This window comes from Astyanax mexicanus, chromosome 13 (genome assembly GCF_023375975.1).
Source record: "Astyanax mexicanus isolate ESR-SI-001 chromosome 13, AstMex3_surface, whole genome shotgun sequence".
In the NCBI taxonomy this organism is placed as follows: Eukaryota; Metazoa; Chordata; class Actinopteri; order Characiformes; family Acestrorhamphidae; genus Astyanax; species Astyanax mexicanus.
The window spans coordinates 23,878,775-23,901,685 of record NC_064420.1 but is presented as its reverse complement, the minus strand read 5'-3'; the positions used below and the strand labels follow the sequence as shown (position 1 = coordinate 23,901,685).

At 37.6% G+C, this 22,911-nt stretch overlaps 2 protein-coding genes across 2 annotated transcripts; both read right to left on the bottom strand.

Annotated features, from left to right (window-relative positions):
• Positions 1-4,987: 4,987 nt before the first annotated feature.
• Positions 4,988-10,522, bottom strand: si:ch211-149b19.4 (uncharacterized protein LOC100149596 homolog). Its single transcript, XM_022662483.2, has 9 exons — positions 9,817-10,522; positions 8,583-8,649; positions 8,257-8,442; positions 8,011-8,142; positions 7,436-7,486; positions 7,240-7,302; positions 7,106-7,135; positions 5,727-5,765; positions 4,988-5,641 (listed from the first exon to the last, which is right to left on the bottom strand). Exons 2-9 carry the CDS (start codon positions 8,640-8,642, stop codon positions 5,276-5,278), a joined length of 927 nt encoding a protein of 308 aa, XP_022518204.2. The 5' UTR covers positions 8,643-8,649; positions 9,817-10,522; the 3' UTR covers positions 4,988-5,275.
• A 6,015-nt stretch (positions 10,523-16,537) lies between these two features.
• Positions 16,538-20,029, bottom strand: LOC111188724 (uncharacterized). Its single transcript, XM_022662481.2, has 7 exons — positions 19,931-20,029; positions 19,480-19,538; positions 18,733-18,789; positions 17,999-18,646; positions 17,637-17,678; positions 17,264-17,374; positions 16,538-16,730 (listed from the first exon to the last, which is right to left on the bottom strand). Exons 2-7 carry the CDS (start codon positions 19,531-19,533, stop codon positions 16,656-16,658), a joined length of 987 nt encoding a protein of 328 aa, XP_022518202.2. The 5' UTR covers positions 19,534-19,538; positions 19,931-20,029; the 3' UTR covers positions 16,538-16,655.
• Between the last annotated feature and the right edge of the window lie 2,882 nt (positions 20,030-22,911).

The window sequence follows — 22,911 nt, the reverse complement described above, 5'->3', positions numbered from 1 at the left end:
AGGCCAAAGTGAAGCTTTGATTTTTCTTTTCACAGTTAGCATTTTCATTTTAGATTTGAGTGTGAAATACCTGTTTGGTGATAAAAATAGTACTTTTAATTTTATGTTAGTTACATATGACCCATGCTCAAGTAAAAGTTTTGTTATAAAATTTTCACACATGTTTGGGAAGAAAAAAAAGTGCAAAACGGTGTTTGCATTTTCATTTTAGTATTTTTATTTCAGTTTTATTTTTGGCAGGATTTACCTCCCATAATTTTTTCACGGAACTACTTGTGGTCTAGAATTTGCACAAGCTCTGGAATCTACAGTGCACTTCTATATCCAGATTGCTGTTCTGAAATCTGCACTAAATTAATACTAGTATCTATACAGTTGCATAAATCAGTACATTTTAGTTAGTTTTAGTTAGTTTCACAAGCTTGTGCGTTAACAAAACGCTAAAGCCTGCTTAACAGTAGGAGTCAGGTTATTTGGCTTCAGTCACATTTAGCATATTAGCTATTTCTTTACAAAACACACACAATGAACATAGTGAACAGTGCCTAAGTGTAACATTATGTAGCTAATTTGACTGTATAGGAACACAGCAGTGAAATTGTTAGTAAACAGAAACAGAGCACTAACCATCTCCACACTGTCACCTCCCACAGTCTGAATCACCGGCACCGGAGGGAACAGCGGAGGGAAAACTTGAGGGAACACTTGAGGGAACACTTGAGGGAACACCTGAGGGAGCATCTGATAGAGAATAGGTAAAGAGAGACAGGAAAAACGTGACTGCAGAACAATATTTGTGTGTGTGTGTTGGGGGTGGTGGTGTGCCGGTGGGTGTTGTACTTACTATTTCATCACTCACTCCCTTACGTATTACATACACTGGCTGAGGAGAGAGAGATATTGCGAGAGAGAGAGAGAGAGAGAGAGAGAGAGAGAGAGAGAGAGAGAGAGAGAGATCAGAAATACGACCTCTTTGCATAGATGTAATATTTTTAATCTAAAACAGAACAGAGTTTTACCAGTTGGTAGTTGCTTGCCTTCTAGAGAGGGAGAGAGAGAGCAGTAAAGATTATGGGCATATATTTATTTTTACTTTTATTTTACTTCATATAAATGAATCAGTATTCATTTGTCTTTAAATATACATACATTTACATACATTTCCTCCAACACATTTAAAACAAAGTAGCTACCAGGCAATGTATGTCTACTAATTAGGTAAAAAACTAACAAATTAAAAATAGCACACTCTCAACAGCCTAACCATGTCAGGATTGTCAGGAGAGGGATGCAATAATTTATTTGACAGAAAAATGAAAACAAACCCAAAACAGAAAAACCAAAGAAACACTGAGTAAATTAAGAAAACACACGCAACGTTAACAGATGTAACAACGTACAAGAAGGAACATGGGACCCTGAAACAAAGGGACTATATATACACAGGAAACACCTGGGACAGGTAACAAGGGGGCAGAGAGGACCATATGGTAAGGAAAGGTAAATAAACAAACAGGAGGGCAAGAAAAACACAGAGACAGACAGGAGAGGCGTGCGGGTGGGGGCGGGGCTGGTGCTACATTTTTTTTTTTCAACATTGTGCAGCCCTAATCCGGACTTTCAAAAGCCAGGGTCTCTCATGGTATTGGGCTGTTTCAGTACACTTCCGTGATGCAGCATTGATGCAGAAAAGTACATTGACATCTGCACATATTACAAATGCATGGTTGTGGATAAGAGGAAAATGCATGATTATCCTGTTCTGTTTTTGTACATCTTAAGATGAAATAGGACAAAGTAACTGAATCACTTCACCACTTGGTATATTCAGTCCCATAACCCTTTCTCACATAAACACTGGAAAGGTAATATTTCAAATTTGTTTTTGTTGCAGGCCTGTGTGTGTCTAAGAGAGAGAAAAAAGACAGAAAGAGAGAGAAAGAGAGAGAAATCCTTACCGGTGCTGCAACGCTCAGTCCAACAATGCAGGCCAAAACCAAGAAAGCCTTCATTGTTGCTTCCTACACAATAGAATATTTGGTCTATTATATGGTATTAAAATGGTGGAGTGATACGTGAATGGTGGAGCAAAAAAAAAGTTCCTAAAGAAAATGTATCTGATTAAAGCTTTCACTATTTTACCATCATCAACTTTCCATATGAATCTCAGAAGATAAGTGAAAGTTCACTAGTAAATTTGGATAGTAAATAAAATGGCCATGTTTTGTATTATAGTCATGGCAAGGCCTGATCTATTTACCTCACTACCATGAACTTTTCACATCACCACAATTTTACACCAAACCCCAACCCCGAACGATACAGAGAATTCAGTAAATTTGCCGGATTTGCTCTTTACCTGTAGCAGTAGTGAGTGTGGTGTGATCAAACTCACCCAGCAGTGTGTGTTCAGTATCGGCTCAGAGATGGAAGAGTGATCGCTGCAACAGGAGGCTAAAATTGCTGCTTTTAAACACACACTGCAGTGACACTGAGCGCAATGACACACACACACACACACACACACTCCCACACATAAATAATGAAACAATGCCACATTTTCCCATTGACTTGGAAAACGTCCTAAACCAAAAACAAACAACTAGCCCCCCCACACCGTACCACACACACTCACACACACACACTTTCTCCAGTTCCATTTAGATGGTTCAGTTCTGTTTGCCAGAAAAGGAAGTCTCTTTAATACAACAGATTGGTTCTACACCTTGGGTGTGCGTGAGGACAGTCCTGGTGATTGCACATAACTTGAATCTACATTGAACTCTGATTAACTTGGAACATTGTTAAACTCTAATCTAGTGCAGATCTAGAACTCTCATGTTCTGAGGCTGTAGAACTTACAGCACAATTCCAGATGCACACCATTGCTGTAGAATCCACAGTGTATTTCTAGAATCCTCATAGGGCAATTTTAGAATCAACACTGATGCAGTTGCCTTAGTATTCACACTGGTTTTCTACTATGAATCTACTATGAAGTTTAACTTAATCCACAGCAAAATTCTACGTCCTACATCACAGTTCTAGAAAACCACAGTGGGGTTCTAGAACTCACAGCCCAGTTCTATATCTCATAATACTCTTCTACAGTTCACATTGCTGTTCTAGAGTCCACAAAAGTTTTTAGAATCCACAGTACAGAATTCAAGGCACAGTTCTACACGGGTTGGACAATGAAACTGAAACACCTGGTTTTAGACCACAATAATTTTTTGTCCTGACGGACAGTTCTGGTGGAAACAGTAGAGTTGAGGTGCACATTAAATTCTGCCGTGTTTTAAGCTTCCTCCTACAGCGTCCACAGTTAATCCTGTTGGATGTGGTTCGTCTGTCTTGGTGGTATGCGGACATTACCCTGGATACCGTGGCTTTTGATACATCACAAAGACTTGCTGTCTGGGTCACAGATGCGCCAGCAAGACGTGCATCAACAATTTGTCCTCTTTTGAACTCTGGTATGTCACCCATAAAGTTGTGTACATTGCAATATTTTGAGCAAAACTGTGCTCAAAATCTACTAATTGAAACTTCACACTCTGCTCTTACTGGTGCAATGTGCAATTAATTAATGTGTGAAGATTTGCCACAAGGCTGGTCCAATTTATCCATGAAACCTCCCACACTAAAATGACAAGTGTTTCAGTTTCATTCTCCAACCCCTGTACATCCACAATGCTGTTCTAAAATTGGCACTAATTCTAGAATCCACATTGCTCTAGAGTTTACACTGCAATTCATAACGCAATTCTATATTTTTTTACTCACAGTACAGGTCTAGATCTAGATTGATGCTCTAAAGTTCACAACAACTCAAGTAGCCAACCTGCTGATTTTTTGACATTTAATGCAGTTTATATTCTGTTTTACAGTGCTAACAGAATTATGGGCTCAGCAGAAATGTTCTGCTTGTTCTCCTGAAGGAGTTAATAGCTCTCTGGCTGGTTTTGGCTCAGTTCTTAGGCCTGGCAGCTCTCAGGTCTTATATGTGAAAGTGAGGAAACCTCTGTGCTCAAACCACCCAGGAGATCACAGCACTTCTTATCACACCAGCGGCAAAACACAAACCCTTTGTTAATTACAGCTTAATCAGAAACAGTATCAAAACAACAACAAAACTTAATTACTGCATACGATCTACACAATCCCAAGCTGTGCTGATATTTAGCTGTACTCACCTAGGTAGATGATCCACATTGTTTTAACCAGCAACCAATTCTCTACATCAGGTGTTGGCATTTTAGTTTGGCCGTGGACCAGATATTTTTCAAGCCATTACGTGCCGAGCCACAAAAAAAAAAAAAAAATGTTTTTGGAAAATTACGTTTAATAGGATGGAGTGCTACAGACTAGTAGCTCTCCAACCCGGAGGGTTGTTGAACCCAATTGCAGAACATATATATACCACTCTTTTTACTTTGTTTTAATATTCCGTGATCATTTTCATCATTTGTCTCACTGTTTACTAGTTTTGCCTCGTCTTGGAAATTCATTAGATATGCATTCAATGCTGGCGGCCATGCAACTTCGTTTACTATGCAGACATGTGCACCGCACATCCCATTGAAAACCATGTGTTTGAAAGCCCAGTTGCAAATTTTCTGCAGCTTCAAACTGCACAAATATACACGCTGGTCTGGAACACAGAACCTTTTTGCTGTATTTACTTTCTTGTAGTAGCGCCAGACAGCCCTGACCAATCAAAAGAGACAACATGCTTGTGCCTGATGGAAAAAATACTTAGAGAAGCCAACTACAGGTGTGAAACGAACTTAAATGTTCAGTGATAGATATAGACTGTTTTACTTTGAAGAATAAAAATATATTAAAATAATCGTCTTAATAAAATACCTAAAATATAGATGAACAAATGAAAATCCAAAAGTAAATGTAAAATGAGACACTTTAAAATTTTTAATGAAAAAGTCTGTTCACCGTTTAACAACAGCCAGACCAGGAGCACATTGCGTAAACCCAGATTCATAAACTTTATTATTGTAAAACACAGTTTAATATTACAAACATGCAAGATTTAACACATGTAACCTTCCATTATTTAGTATAAATAGAATATTACATACAGACTAGAGCAGATGTTTAAGCTCTGAACAGTGTCTGCTAGATCATCATCATCTCAGCGGTGTGAAAATGAAGCCACCAGCAGCTTCACTAGACATATTTATTTATAATAACTTAATAATTCAGTATAAACACAACACTGTTTACTGCCTGAGGATTACACTTTTGCATGTGTGAGTCACAGCGAAGGGCCTTTAGCCCGTAAGCTAGCTCTCTTGCCCTTCTGAGGGCAGGGGTTAGCAGTACCCTCTGGCACATCCCCACCAGCCCCTGCCCTGCTGCCTGCGCTGCCCCGTGCTGAATTCTGCTGCACTCCGGCAGACGGTCTCTCAGTGGCACTGACAACAGGGGGTGCTTTGCCGAGGGGGGCGGGGGTCTCCTGCAGTCCAGCCAGGGGTGTGGGAGAGGGGGTGGGGTTCTGAAGGTAACCCAGGTTGGGGTCAGGGTTAGCATTAGGGTCAGCGTTGATGTCAAGACCCCCCTGCCCGCCCTCCGCTATTCCCATGTTGGGAATCTCAGCACTGACTGGCAGCAGGTAGATCACCTGAAAGAGAGAGAGAGAGATTAGTCAGAGTGGGTCCATGCATTAATAATGATATGTCTGTGTGTGTGTGTGTGCATGTGTTTACCTGATTTGCATCTCCCTCCTCTGAGCTTTCTGAGTTAGACTAAAAGAAAAAAAATAACACAGAACTGTATTATAAATGCAGTATTATGTATTGTTCAATACATGTAATATATAGTACTGTACTATAGTGCAATGCATTACACTAGTGTTTTAAGGTACTGCACTATAAGGGTGATGAAATTCATTATACAGGTGATTTATAGTTCTGTATTATAAGGCAGTGTAATAAGGCATTAATATAGGAAGTATATAGTACTGTGCTATAAGTCAGTGTGATGTGAGGCATTATATTCAAAGTATTTAGTACTGCACTATACAGTGTGATGTGAGGCATTATACAGGTGATATCAACAGTTCTGGGAACAAATAAGAGACTAAAAAATAAAATAATGAGTTTCTTTGATTTTACCAAATTCATAAAAACTCTGGAATATAATCAAAAGGAAGATGAATGATCACAGCTATCAAACCAAGCTGAACCGCTTGATTGTTGCACCAGGAGTGGAATAAAGTTATCCAAAAGCAGTGTGTAAGACTGGTGGAGGAGAACATGCCGAGATGCATGAAAAATGTGATTAAAAACAGGGTTATTCCACCAAATATTGATTTCTGAGCTCTTGAAACTTTATGAATATGAACATGTTGTCTATGCATTATTTGAGGTCTAAAAGCTAATAAATTCTCCAAATGACAAAATTTTTGGAATTTGGGAGAAATATTGAACGTATTTTTTAGAATAAAACAACAATGTTTATTTTTCTCAAACATAAACATATTAATAGCAAAATCAGCTAAACTGATTCAGAAACTGAAGTGGTCTTTTCCAGAGCTATATATATATATATATATATATATATATATATATATATATATATATGCTATATATATATATATATATATATATATATATATATATATATATATACAGGCAGTTTATAGTACTGTAAACTACTACTTAAAAGGGAGAGTGATATGCATGATACAGGAGATACTGGAGTATAAGGTCAGTGTGATGTGATAGATTATACTGGGAATATACAGTATATTTACTACTATAAACACAATTGGATGTAATGATACATTGAGGTGATATGTAATAGTGCGATGCATTATACAGTCAATGCAAAGTACAGTCCTGAATTCAATTTGATGTTATACATTATGCAAGTAATGTATAGTATAGTGTTATGAAGACTGTGACATCTAACAATCACATAGGTTATGAATAGTACTTTACTCTTAATGCAGTGGAGTTATACAGGTAATATGTTGCACTGTAATATTAAATGCTGTGTGACCGAATGCGTTTTATGGGTAATGTATAGTACTGTACTATAACTGTAGGGCCAAGTTATTTTTATTAGTTTTATTAACACTTACCAGCAGTCCTGGTCGAATTATTGACACCACCTACAACACACACACATAGTGAGCAATTTAAGTACACACACACATGCACAAACACACACGCACACACATATAGATATCTCTTTGAAAGTGAAGTGTGGGTGGACCTGTGTCTGTCCACCGACTCCTCCAGCAGGGGTCAACAAAGAGGGGAAAACAGTCTGACCAGTCTGCAAGACACAGACACACACACAGCTTAAATTTGTATGATATCCTATTATGTACTATGTTGTGGCCAACAGTGTATGATGCCTATACATGCTAGATACATGCACTGTCATGTGTGTAGTAGTGTATACACACCAGTGAAGGCTGCAGTGGGACTATGGGGATAGAATTCCACATCGGAAACACCTACACACACACACACACACACACACACACACACACAAACACACACACACACACACACACACACACACACATCAAATAAATATACGGTTTAACAACCTACTTACATATATACACATGTATGTATATATATTTACAGTACCAGGCAAAAGTTTGGACAGACCTTCAGAAATTGAATGTATTTTTAGTATTTGAATTAAAAGTTTTCTGGATTGCAGATTAATACTAAAGTCACACAAACTATGGAACTTATTTAGGAAACAAAAAAAGCATCAAACAAACCAGAATATTTCAGTTTTACATTATATTAGTATACAGTGAATAGCTCTATTTAAATTAAGTTCTAATACATATAATGGCAAGAACTACTCAAATAAGTAAAGAAAAAATACAGTTGATCAAAAAGAAATCAAGAATGTATAATCAAGTGCAGTTGCAAAGACCCATCAAAAACGTTATAATGAACATTATCATTTTAATTACATAAGCACTTATGGAAACACATCTGCAATAAATATGTCATTTACCTGTCCCTGTGGCAGTGCAGCCTCAGGTGGGAGAGGGAGTGTGTGTGTGTCCAGTGCTGGGTCGGTCGGTGTGTCTGGCTGTAGAAACGGACTGTTCACATTCTCAGCCTGCGCTGCGTTCTCATTCTTTACCTGCAGAACCAGCAGAACATTACAGTTAATCACTCAGTTCTCCCATTGATCTGTTTACTCTTAGCACCTGCTGTGAGGTTGGACGAGGTTTACAGAATACACTCTGACACTGACCTGATGCTGGGGCTGTGTGAGTGTGTATGTTTGTGCTGATGGAGGTGTTGGGATGGTGTTCCTCTGCATGTTCCACTGGGCCGTATTCACTGGTATCAGAACCACCTGTGGCCCGTAGGAGCTCATAATTGTGACTGGGATCAGGAGGGTATTTCCTGGAGCAGCAGGTGAGGGAGGCGGGGCCAGCTGGGGGGAGTTACAGAGTTTGAATTGAACTTTACATGAGTCACAGCTGGGTGGTCCTGTTTTCGCTCATGATAACTACATTATTAATAGTGATATTGCATAATTAACACATTATTAAGAGGTATTAATATGATACTTACAGGAAAGCCTGCAGACAGCCCGAGCACACACAACAGCAGGACAGCAAACTGCACCATCATTATTAATCTGCAGGACATAGACTCCATTAGTGACAACATCACATAGTACAGTGATGTCCTATACAATACGTCTGTACTATATAACTATATAACTAGATTAGTCTTCACTTTGCTGGACTCTATGATACTGTTGTACCAAACAATACTACACTGTTAGATATTATGGTCATAACATAGTACTGCTGTACTGTACTATGGTAATATACATAAAATACATTATTACTATATTAAACAATATTAGTGTACTAAAGAATGCTACTGTAATATACAAAACTGATGTATTGGAGAAATATGCTCTATTATAAAACTGCACATGTACTACACTATAATATGGTACTACACAAAACAATATTCTTAATCCTATTACTAATATAGAATACAAAATTGCTGTAATATCCAACACTACTATACAATTTTGCTGTACTATATGATGATACAGCATTATATTATGCTGCTGGACTATATGATACTGCTCTACCAAGCAGTACTTCTTAAAACTGTTGATCTGTCCTACACTATGGTTCTATAAAATGTATTTAATATTAATGTAATACATAATACTACTATATCACACAATGTTGTACATGTATATAATAGTATTATACTATGTAGCACTGCTTTACCATACACAATAATATTCTGCTGTATTATATAATACTTCTATACAATACTGATGCTGTACTACATGATTGTATGGTACTATACAATATAGATGTACTACACTATTCTTTGGTACTACGCAAAACAATACATTACACTACGGCATTACTATTATACTATACAATATTGCTGTAATATCTTGCACAAGTATACATATACACAACTATATATTTTTTCCTACACAAAATTACGGTACTATAAAATACACCTGTACTATATTTTCCCGCTGCAACATACAATACACTACTCTACTGTATTATATAATACTTATGTAGCACACAACATTGGTGTACTATAATAGTACTCTATAATACTGGAATACTACATTATACCACTGTACTATGCATTAAAGGTGTACTATATTTCAGTACTATATAAAACAATACATTGCTACTATGCTATACAAGTATATTACACTCTACTACTGTACTATACAGTAATGCTGTACTATTTAGAACAATAAAATACTGAGCGTTAACCCAAACCGAGAGCTGTTTGAAGGTAAGTTTATCACCTGTGAGCAGATCTTCAGTCCAGCCTGCAGATGCTCCGGTAAAGTCTGAGGTGTGTAAGGGATGTAGGACAGTTTATAAAGGCTGCCCAAGTACTTTGCCCGAGACAGAGACGACCATCACGTCTGTCTGACTGAGAAGGAGACATTTTCTCACTGGTAAAGATTAGAGGAGACACTGAGTCACTGCAGAGGAAGCTCAGGATCATCCCTGGGAAACCTGAAATTATCTTTCTTCTGGTGTGGACAAGCCGACCTGTTCGTCAGAGCTCCACCGACACAAACTACAAACTCTAGCACCTTAAAGTGATAGTTTAGCCAAAATAAAAAGTCCAATTTTCCCTGCTTTCACCCAAATTTAGTAAGAACATGGTCAGTGTGATGCTAGCTCCTTTAGCCTAAATTTGGACATAAAAAGCTAAAACACACTGTTTTACTGTAAGATTGAACAAGAAATGGAATTGTTCAGGCTTGGTTAGTAAACTTTATTGCCTGCTTACTGATAACAGCGAGTAACCTGTGTTAGAAACCACATTATGAACTCTATTAGCGATGACTGAACACCTTCTCGTGGTCTAAGAATGTTAGCACCATGCTAACTGACACTAATTGCTTGTTAGCTACATTAACTTTGTTGCCTCAGTGATAAAGTCAAATAAGTAAACTTCAGACTCTGAATGTGTTCTAGCTAATTGACTAGGGCTGCTACTCTAATAGCTTTTATTGTTTGGGCTGGAAAAATGTTTTTTTATTATTAAAATACACTTTTTTTTATTCTCTGCTCACTACTTTGAGCTTTTAGTGATGTAGTTCTACTGCTAGCTGGCTCTGTTGTGTCCACTGAAATTGTAAAAATTAATGAAATTGGTAGAAATTAATAAAGCTTACCATCAACCCTGCTCAAATGTTTGCTACCTCTAATGCTACATTTTACAATACTAGCAGTGCTTTAAATTTTATTTGACTTTAAGTTCACTCAAGCAAGTAACAAAGCAACATTGGTTGGGAAAATAAAAATCTTAACTCTCTCAACTATTAATATTAAATTTATTTAAAGCCAAACTATTGAAAAATATATATTAAACAGGGTAAAATAAAATATGCTTGGATTATACTGTAACCATAGTGTATACTGTACTATTGTAACCCCAGGACTGCACTAATAATGTAAGGTGCAATCTAAAGAAAAAAAACAGCAACTTAAAAAGATTTCCACCTTCATTCTAATAATATATACTGTTTAATCATTTGTAAAAAAAAAAAAAAAAAAAAAAAAGAATATTTCTATAAATAACTAAATGCTAATTAATTTGTAACTGAAGTTCTCATGATCCTTTAGCCCACTCTAATCCAGTGTAGCTAAAGGTTTTAATACCAACCTAGTACAAGCTTATTTGATCAGTCGTTTAAAGGCACTGTGTCCTGCATATTTTTGTGTTTTTTCTGCTTCCTACAAACCTTTACTAACAAGGACTTACAAGCTTTTCCAGTAGAAGAGTGTGTGCTGAAGCAAGAAAGAAACACAAAATATATTTTGTTTAACAACAACTTGAACACCCTGGGGAAATTATTTTTCCCCATTTTCTTATGTTTCTCTGTTGCCACAGAAGAGCAATGCATGAGCTTCAGGTAAGTGACATTTTAATCTAGTAACAAGTATCAGTAATATGTGCAAATTAGATGTTAATGTGTGCATGAAAAAAACAGACCGCTGTTTAATCTGAGGCTCCAAGACTTCAACTCTAAAATCAGGGCTTAACAAAATACCACTCATAATATAATACCATGCTTTCAACATGCATTAGAAACGTGGCTTTTGCGTAACAATAGAAATGTTAAACAATAACACCAACTTTTATTTTATTTTTTCTGTTTAGTTTTAATTACATTACATTTTTTTTCACACACCTAATTATAATTAATTAGTGTGCACAACCACCCCACTACAACACATTTTTCCAAAAGTCAGAATGATAATATTATCTTAAAATGTTAGTGTTGGAAAAGCTGGGATGCACTAGGCTCACTATTGCAGCAGCAGCATATATGCCCATTGGAAATTAATGCATTTTAAAACAATGCAGATATATTACAGAAGCTTAGTTGGAACATTTAGAGAACTCAAATTCTCTTGAGTCTCTGCACGGATCATCTTCATACTAGATTACACACAACTACATATGTTTTTGCTGGAGTGTGACATGATGTGCAGGTCGTCCCTAATGTACTACGGCTAATGTGTAACAGTTGGCAAAGCTCGTAGGGGACTGTGAATGGGGTTTAAAGGGTAAGAACAGGAGGCTGGCTGAACTATTGTTTTATATCACTCACAATTGACACACACACACACACAGAGCCTGTACTTCAGCCATTTCAGCACAGTCGGTGTGTACATCACTCCAGACAGAGGATTACACACACTATTGCACTTGTGGGTCTCGCCAGAGTGTGTGTGAAGACCTGCAAGAGTAAATTAACTCTGTGGGGCCTACCTCACATGCTGACTGTTGGTCTGTGAGCACACTCTCTCTCTCTCTCTCTCACACACACACACACACACACACACACACACACACACCGCATGCTGACAATTCAGAATGTTCATATATGGAGCAACACATTGGACTCACTGTGTGATGAGTGCAGAGCAAATAAACATGACAAGTTCTGACTGATTTACACACACACACACACACACACACACACACACAGTGAGCAGTAATTTTAGATTGTAGATAGTGTGGAGTTTAGCCTAGACACACCTGCTCTTCCTTCAGACAGTCTGACACTGCTAATACACAAAAGCCACACCCAGCTGAGCTAAAGTACTACATATATATAATATACAGAATGTAAGTGTCTATATTTAGTAGTAAAACAGCTCTGGAAAAAATAAAAGACCACTTTAAAAAAATTTCTTTGATTTTACAAAATTGAAAACCTCTAGAATATAATCAAGAGGAAGATGGGTGATCACAAGCCATCAAACCAAACTTAACTGCTTGAATTTTTACACCAGGAGTGGCATGAAGTTATCCAAAATCAGTGTGTAAGACTGGTGGAGGAGAACATTATTTTTTGCATTATTTGATGTCTGAAAGCTCAGCATCTTTTCTGGAATTTTAGCCATTTCTCATTTTCTGCAAATAAATGTAAATATAAATAGCAGAATCAGAGAAACTGATTCAGAAACAGAGCAGTATATGCCATTGTAGGTTCCTATATGTAGCAATAATACACAAAGAAAAACATACTCCGGATTGCTGCAAAATTCTATGCTATGCTGTCCCCATGTTTATTATGGCAGATATACAGTATACCGTTACCGGTGTGGTCATAAAAGTACCTCTTGGGGAAACACTAAAATGACTCCCGTATTCTTTATGCCTCTATGGTGCATTGATAGATGTTTCATGCAATTAACAGGCTGTGAAAGAGTAGTTCAGGAGGGAACTGAGGGAAGCAGGATGGTTGTTGTGAAGTAGCCCCGAATTGTTTTGTTCAGCTCAGCTGTACTATTAACCTGTTACTGCAGAAGCGCCCACTAGCGGGCCCGCCGGCGGGCTAGTTCTGACGATGTAAAGCAGAATGCTTAAAAGCGTCAAATATTCTAAACACATCGATCAACTAAGCGACTCATATTTCGTAGTAATACTATGACTGCCTGCTTTCAAATTGTCAGCCCTCTAACTTACATGGAACCAGTCGCCAATCTCCAACTAAAAACAGCCTGTTTTTTTTCACATTATTAAAATGGAGAACACGCCTCCCCAACAACTAAGCCTTATAAAATATTATTAGTATGTAAATTTACATCAGATTTTATTATAGAAAATTCACTTACTATTACAGGATCCACAATACAGCACTGACCCGCAGATAAAATATCCCAAAAGTCCTTTATTCACTTGCTCCTCCTTAAACACATTTAAACGCGTTTATTTTCAGCGCAACCGGAACGTAATATTCTCAAGCTCCTAGCGTAATGTTTTCACGTAAAGTTGTACGTGAATTTAAAGCTAAGGCTGCCCTCTTCTAGATTCTTTGTTTTTTATTGGTCCATAAACAACTATTTTCTTGAGTGACAGTTTTTTGTACCAATGGAGCGTGAGCGCTGGATCACGTTGGTGTTCAGAGGTGTCCAATCAAATGTGATTTTGGGTCACAAATGTGATTGACACTTATTTCAACCAATAGTCCACCCTCAGACGAATACATTGAAACGTGATTTGCCCTGATTGGTCTGCTACTAGCGGGGGTGGTGCATGCCTAAGCCGTCACCACGTGGTGTGCTGTCACAAAAAAAAACCCTGAACTCCAGGCTGCACACAGCGCGCACACGTGTGACTTTGTGTCATTTCACCAAAACAAATATAAATATTTATCTGAAATGCATGTACACTAGTTTGCTCTATCACAAACAAACAAATAAAAATATTACAAACTCCTGTTGTATAGTAACATATTTCTTCTTTGTATTTGGAGAGGTTAGGGGCACACTGAAGAGGTTTTGGCACTCTGAAGAGGTTTTGAACCCTTTGGAGGCGACTAGTGGACACCTAATATAATGCAGTGTAGCTCCTCAATGCTTTCTTGTAACTTTTTCAAATGTTGTAATTTGTTTTTCAAGACCCTACTGAATCAGGAAATGCAGAGAATGACTGATTTTTCATCACCAACATTTTTAAAAATATATTTTCATCTGCATTTGATGTTCTCAAATGGAACCTAAAGAATGGAAATAAAAGTAGTCTGGAAGTGAATTGTTGTTTTGTCCCAAGTGTCTACTTCAGTTTAAGCCCTAAATAATCATTTTGCTATATGTAAAACTTAAGATATCCAGTGTTATAGCGTAGTAGTGCAAATTGCATGAAAATGAGCATATAATTGGATCTGTCGTGAGGAGACAGACCACTGACCGCTGTGTGACTGGGAAATCTCTGAAAGAGCCACTAAACCCTAATCCATATTGTTTCCATTTATATTAATTAATTAAACATACCAGACCTGCTTAAACCTTTTAGAAACCTTTACTAACCTTTAAAAACAGTTATTTCTGCCTCTGCAGTGTCCTCACTGGTGTAACTGTGCTAAAGGCGAGGATGACGTTAATTTGTAACGTTACTTTTGTTCGTATAATATGCAAATCAGTCAATCGATGATACCCCCCCCCCATGCTACGCGTACATGCAAATCAGTCAATCAATGATACCGTCCTCCCTCCCATCCTCCAGCGAAGGAGCCCGGCGATGTAGCTTACCAGCGGCGTAGCTTACCAGCGGTGTAGCTAGCGTAAAAGCCCAGCAGCGTAAACATAGAAGCCTGGCGGTGTAGCCTACCAGCGGCGTAGCTAGCGTAGAAGCCCGGCAGCGTAAACATAGAAGCCTGGCGAAGTAGTGTACCAGCGGCGTAGCTAGCGTAGTAGCCAGGCGGCGTAGCGTATCAGCGGCATAGCTAGCATAAAAGCCTGGTGGCATAGCTAGCGTAGAAGCCCGGCAGCGAAGCGTCCAGCAGAAAGTATAATAAAGCTTTCTTTTTTAGGTAAAAGTGTACCCATGTTCTAAACTATAACACATTAACTGTGAAAAACGGCAGCCCAGCCCACTCGGCTCCTAACTGCAAACATCACTGCGGTGCCCCTCCCATTTTTTAGCATTTTTTTAAAACTGAGCCAGGGGTGGAGTCAGCTCAAATCGGGGGATTTAGTTGGCCTTTAAGGCCAGTAAAGGTGCTGGTTCAAGAATACAGTTCTGCCTCTCAGGAGAAACAGCCAATCAGCTTGCTGGATTGCAGAGCACCGAGGAGAGACAGTGAGCTATTGGGAATTTTTTTTCCAATGTAATTGTAACTTATTCAACAGTGCGAGAATGTTTAAGCAAGTTTGGGGAAAATAAAAAACAAAAAGAGAATGTTTCAAAAGTAGTTAATTGTAATAGGTGAGTTGTGAATGTTGCCAAATTAATTAATTTTAATAGTTTAGGGTTAGGGTTTGGTAGAGTTTGTTCAAATCTTAAATATTGTGGTGTCATTTATTTCCTACTACTACAGACAAATAAGGGAGTACAGAAGAGGGAATTTATGTTATTTTAAAAGGGAAAAGAACAATTTTAAAACAACTGAATTGTTTATATTATTGCATTGTTACATGCGTGTTTTGCATACTTTATTGAGGATTGAGTGATGAAATATATCTGTTCCATGTCTATTCTATTTTTGGGTCACCAACAGTCATTTTGCAGAATTTGTGCACCATTTCCTCAATTTTAAATCTATTAAATAAAAAAATATAACAACACATTATATTGTTAAACATTATATATCAGGATATATAAATATATAACTACATGGGCTGAGCCCCGGATCTTTACTTACGCCGGCCCTGCTAAAGACTGAAACTGTATTCTCTTTAGTGGCTTTTTGAGATCAGACAACTTTCAGGTTCAAGTATGGAGGCCTTGTGGTGAGTTATTTAATGAGCCTTTAGTGTGGAGTAACGCAGTTAGTTGCTCACCCCTAATAGTGATACAAGGGACACTAATGGCTCAGCACTATGTGCTGGACATCCTGCGGCTACATGTTGTCTTGCTTGGTAGAGGTTCCAACCTACATTTTTCAGCAGGACAATGTTCATATATATTTTACACCATTAAAATCCCCCTACACCAAAGATACACAGACACCGTTTTTTTACTTCAACATATTTAATATTTAATATTTAATATTTATATAGTTAACAAGTACAGAGATACGAATCAGATTCATAACATATTTTTCATGAAAATTAGTACAATCTCACCATTCATCAAACACACAAAAGTACTGCAGTCTGGCTCAGTGAGTCACTAATAAGGAAGTGTATTGCCCTCAAATGGCTGCCCAGTTTCATGACACTCTGCTGTGGAGCATGGTGCAAACTCCTAGACAAACATACATACAGAGACAGAGAGAGAGAGAGAGAGAGAGAGAGAGAGAGAGAGAGAGAGAGAGAGAGAGAGGAAAATACATAGTATCACAAATTAATTCAGAAAGTCTTCACAGTAGTAAAAATAATTCATAGTAGACACTCAATAAATTACAGTAGATACTAAATAATTACTTGATACATTTTGGCTGCTGTATTACTTAATAATACTTAAAGGTTGCTATGTAATTAAGAGTGAGAACTAAATTCACCACTACACCACAATACTGAATTCATAACGAAAACTAAATAGCTAAAAAAATACACCAATTCATAGATAGTTAATACTGAACAATTCATAGTAAAAATGGAATCATTTATAGTAGATACTGAATAATGCTTAATATATAATGAATAAAACACAGTATATAGTAAATTATTGTCTGGATATTATGAATAATAAATACTAAGTGTTTGCTGAACACATCATAGTAGATACTGATTGATTTTGATCTCTCTGGATCAGTAAATATACAAGTAAATATCTACCTGCTCTGTATCCATATTGCCATCTGCTTCCTGATTGGCTGGCTCAGTGGGTGCGTCATCTGCTTGCTGCAGCTGCAGAGAAGGAATGTTTGGCATTTGGAATGGTGATCCCTGAGGGACAAAACATCAGTTTATTTTCATTTAATAAACATTGACATGTGAAGATTTTAAATTGTGCGCTTTTTTTTTTAATCTCTAGAACACTATTAAAGATCAGTCTAATCATCTTAATTATCTAAATCACATGTTTGATCACTGACACAAAAATATTTAATTACATGCCATGACATGTTTAGTATCTGTTCATTAACAGGTGCTTATTTTTAGTTTACATTGAACTGGTGTGTGTAAGTGTGAGCGTGTGTAAGTGTACCTGTGATACACCATTTATCATTGGTGGTATGACAAACTCTCCCTGAGAACAACAAAATCAATCAATGCATTATTTTATACAGATATATATATATATATATATATATATATATATATATATATATATATATATATATATATATATATATAAATGACTGAAACAGCAACATTGTGTACAAATGAATGTGTAAATATATCAACACAGACTCAACAAGTGTTCAGCCAACATTAAACTGTGTTAAATATTCTAAATTAGACAATAAAATGTTTCTGCATAATTAATCAATAGCCAATAATTATCCAGAATCAATTGCATAAACACGTGCGAACACATTTGAAAGTACTATTAAAACACACACATACTTGATTTCCAGGGTTGGCTCGTTGTTGCCGTAGAAGTTCCCGAACATCAATTGAAATTGGCTGGTTGCCAGGGATGGATCCTTGTTGCCTTATAATATCCTGAATATTGACTATGGCTGATCGATTACCAGGGGTGGAACCTTGTTGCCTTAGAAGCTCCCGAACATCAATCGTAATTGGCTGGTTGCCATACAGTGAAGAAGTAAGCGGATTGGTCAAAGAGGGGAAGGGACTTCCTGGAATGGGAAGAGGGGGAGGGGCTACAAACGAAGGTAGCCCTGATTGAGGGGGGAAGAAATAGGGTGGGAGGGGATCAAAAGGAGAAGGAAGCCCAGTCAGTTGGGGGAAAGGGTTAGGCAGAGGCTGGGACAGTCCTGGTTGGGAGAAAACTGGATCAATAGGACCAACAGCAGGTGAAGGCAGAGAGAAGGGGGGTATTTCAGGGTAAAATGGATTCGGCAGTTCCCCGGGCAGGGCAGGAACAAGGGGTTGTGAGTGAAAAACAGGATTATTGGCTGGGATCGGGATCACAGCAACAGGAACCTGTGGCACATTCGGAATTCCAGCATTTTGAACCGGAGCGATAGGGCGGGAATTCTGAATCTGCATCTGAATCTGAGAAAGTAGCGAACGGAGGACAGGAAAAATCTGAGAAACAGAGAGACAGAGAGGGAGTTAATATAATACAGATGATGGACAGATCAATACTAATAATAACGTAAGGAAAGACTTACCTCCCCACTATCACTGTTACTATCACTGCCTACATTTCCCATAACCACTTGCGACAACTGCGTGAAAGAGAGGAAAAAAAAATTAGTTGACGAAACAAACAACCAGCTGACCAGTTAACCAAACCGTTAGAAAATGTGTTTTAATTTAGAACTGTTTATATAAAAACTTTATTTAACAAATTTAGAATTTAAGTTAAGAATTTGTCAAAAGTATTGACATTCATTATTCAGTTAAAATTATAGATACCAGGGTATTTCTACTTAAGTAAAAGTGTAAAAGTACTGGTTTCAAAACTACGTAAAGTGATGTAAAAAATGGCATCAAATTGGTATTGTTAATTGTACTATGTTTTGCTGAAGTGTGACGTGATACGTAGGTGTGATAGATCACATATAAACCAATAGGGTGTCAGAATGGATTATGTTTATACTTCTCATCCGACCACAATTAAATTCACTCTATCCGGAAGGAGCGATTTATCTGGGTTTTTTTTTAATGATGAGAATCCCTAATGAAAAAAAGTAAGAATTACATATGAGTAATTTTAAAATGTAAGGACTAGAAAGTAAAGATTATTCTATGAAAATGTAAGGAGTAGAAGTAAAAAGTTTGATAAAACAGTTCTAAGGAAACAAAGTCTTCGTACTTCATTTACTTTTGGTTTTACATTTGCTTTATGTATTTATGGGTGTAAAGTGGTAACACTGGGAGAGAGTAAGGTGGTGTGTAAAAGGTGGCTCACATACAGGCAGAGAGTGAACATGCTGCAATAGCAGGAACAGGAATAAACACACAGCCATCAGAACTGCGGATAAATTCACACACACACATACACACAAAAATGAAATAATATATATATATATATATAAATGTATATATATATTTATAAAAATCTAAATATTATTTGCCTTTTTAGTTCAATTAAACTGAATATATAATGATAATATTTAAATAAAGAATAAAGAATGGTATAAAGGTAAAGAATGGTATAATTTACAATAGTCCTGCTTATATTATAAACTTTAAACATAATTGTATTACAATAATTTAATAAAAATATATACAATTCATTACAAATATAGTGAATGAATAATTGCTAAATTTTTAACCCCTACATATGAATCCATGCAGTAATCACATAGACCATTAAATGTATTTTATGTGTCAGTGTGTAAAAATGAAAAAAAAAAAACTCACACTCTTCCTGTGGATCTGGGTCCAGATGTGGTGTAAAGGTGAGTGAGATCTGCTGACACAGCTCTTTAATACCTCACAGAAACACCAATGGGAAGCTGACAGCCAATCAGGAGGCAGATAACCATCAACCAAAACCATCAATACACACATAGACACACTCTTACACACAACTATTTTACACTATCATACTATCATACCTTAATCAGCCAATACGCCAGAGGCCCTCTGTGTGAATCACCTGGTTTCTATGTTTTTTCTAAGTGTGTGTGTGTGTGTGTGTGTGTGTGTGTTTGTTTATCAAAACAAGCAGTGCAGCAATTAAGTTGGTCCACATCTCATCATTATCACATTTCAACATCTTGTCGCATACAATCACACAAAACAACAATCACACAGCACCTTGATAATACCTCACTGGCCTCTTTATTAGAAACACCAACTTTGTACTTCCATTCACTGTCCACTGAAACCACTATCATGTACTTCCACTCACTGGCCATTTTATTAGAAACACCTACTTTGTACTTCCACTCACTGGCCCCTTTATTAGAAACACCTTCTTCGTACTTACACTCATTGGCCAATTTATTACAAACACCTACTTTGTACTTACACTTATTGACCACATTAATAGAATACCTAATAAAGATATTGACTAACACTGAAGACATGAGTCATTGGATGCTTTTTGGTAAAACAGTCACATGATTGGTTACCCGCTGACCATAATTACAGCACAATTATATCAGTCATAACTGATTTGATGGTAATTTAATTAAATTGATTACAACATGTCTCATTGTGGCCAGTGTGTTGCTGCAGGCATATCACCTGAAAACACACACACACACACACGCAAGCACACACATACATACACACCCATGCAAATATGTTGAGACCAGTCAGCAACCTTAATATCCACATTAAAATATCATCTTGCTATATGTGTTTGCTTTAAAGGAATATTAGACTAAATGCAAGGTAGAAAGACACCACAGAATGTGGACATGACCGTGGTTAAATAGACTGCTGCTTTCTGCTTGGTGCTGGAGAGAGATTACCTATTGCTTATTCACTGTGTCCATGTCACAGTTAGAGACAATACTAAAAATTTATTACAATTTGTGACAGTTGATTTTAGCGGTATGACAAGACCGGAAAACAACATACAAGCACGCTGGAGCTCACATCTTGAATTTTTCGAAAAGGCTAAGGGTATGCTAGGCTAACATTGCTAGCAAACAATGTACACCAATTTCATCTTTTTTAAAATTCATCCAGAATTTTCACAGAAATCCCAAGTATATTTCAGGGAGTTACTTTCCCCCACCCCCGCAATCCCCTGCCCAAAAAAAAAAAAAAACTTCCGCACACACCAACTCTTACAGAGAACAGACCAATCAGAACATGAATATGCACACCCGGGGAGCAACTTTCTCTCACTCTCCCTCACTTTCCCAAGCATGACTGGGAAAAAAAGTCTGTGCCGGCTGCGTGCACGTTTGAATTCACACTTGGTGGCCACTCATTCTAGAATCCGGGAGTTTTTATCTGACTTGCAGGCATCAGGGAGCCGTAATTGATATGCAGTAGACTCCCGCAACTTCCGGGAGACTTGGGAAACCAATAAGGCTTTTTTTACTAGTATGAAACTGTAAAGGGCAAAATGCAATGTGACAAATAATGCTATTCGAAAATAAATGTTGAATAGACAAAGGGATTTACTTACATAACACTGCATCCAGAAGTCAGCTAACTAGCTGATTTGGTAGCCATGCTAGCTTGTCATTGTGCATACATTTTCTCACTTTCCAAAATGAAGTCTTTTGAAGCTAAGACGATATTTACTGCTGAAAGGTCTGATTTAAACTGGGCATCAATGCTCTTTTTGTATCTCTTAAAATTAAGCTCTTTTGGAGTTTCCATCAGTAAATGCATTTTTTAATGTAGAAACACAAACTCAATTTCTTTGCCCGGGGTGAAGGTGTGTGTGTTGTGTTAAACGGGGTGAGTCATTAAAATCATATATTAAGTGACGCTGATCAAAACATGTGCTCACTCATTTCATTAGAAACTACATCATGAATATAATGTAAAATGAAATATAAATATAAAAGAAAACATATTTTATACTTTAGAAATACACTTACACCACACAACACCAGTCAAACCCTTCAGCAATGTCTTCCCCTGAACCCCTATTCCCTGAATGGTTTGATTGGTGTTGTGTGTTCTAAGTGCATTTTTAAAGTGCAAGATTAAAGTTGCTAGACAGACTTTGGTCAAACTGATAGTTAACATTATTAGGAGATGTTAGAGAGAAGTCCCCAACATCAGCTCTCATTATTTTTATGATGCTTCTGGTCATACCAGCAAAACCATCTTTTCAACACAACTTCTCTATAAGCATCGACTCCCTCTCTCTCTCACCGACAAAGGTTGCTAGGAACCTGGGTGTTATGGTTGATGACCAGCTCTCCTTCACGCACCATGTGGCCTCAGTTGCTTGACCCTGCCGCTTTATAACATCAGAAAAATTAGACCGTTTCTGATGCAACAGGCCATCCAACTCCTGGTACAAGCAGTCGTCATCTCACGCCTCGACTACTGCAATGCCCTACTAACTGGCCTCCCGGCCTACGTAGTAAAACCACTCCACTGCTCATTGAGCTCCACTGGCTACCAGTTGATGCTTGCATCAAATTCAAAACTCTTACAATCGCCTACAAGGTGATGACAGAACAGGCTCCTTCCTACCTGCACTCACTCCTGAAGGCTTACGTTACCTCCCGGCCGCTGCCCTCCTCCAATGAACGTCGCCTCACTTTGCCAAACACTCACACAAAGCAATCCAGACTGTTCTCATACAGAGTTCCCCAATGGTGGAACAAACTACCTTCCACTACCAGATCAGGAGAATCTCTCGCTATCTTTAAGAAACTCCTGAAGACAGAGCTCTTCAAAGAGCACTTACTCTCTTA

Coding starts and splice junctions, on each gene's coding strand:
- si:ch211-149b19.4 (XM_022662483.2), bottom strand. CDS start 8,642: ATGATGGTGCAGTTTGCTGTCCTGCTGTTGTGTGTGCTCGGGCTGTCT. Junction 8,443..8,582: donor GGCTGTCTGCAGGCTTTCCT/GTAAGTATCATA, acceptor AACTCCCCCCAG/CTGGCCCCGCCTCCCTCACC. Junction 7,303..7,435: donor TCCCACTGCAGCCTTCACTG/GTGTGTATACAC, acceptor TGTGTCTTGCAG/ACTGGTCAGACTGTTTTCCC.
- LOC111188724 (XM_022662481.2), bottom strand. CDS start 19,533: ATGGCTGTGTGTTTATTCCTGTTCCTGCTATTGCAGCATGTTCACTCT. Junction 18,647..18,732: donor GTAACAGTGATAGTGGGGAG/GTAAGTCTTTCC, acceptor TCTGTTTCTCAG/ATTTTTCCTGTCCTCCGTTC. Junction 16,731..17,263: donor GCAATATGGATACAGAGCAG/GTAGATATTTAC, acceptor ATGTTTGTCTAG/GAGTTTGCACCATGCTCCAC.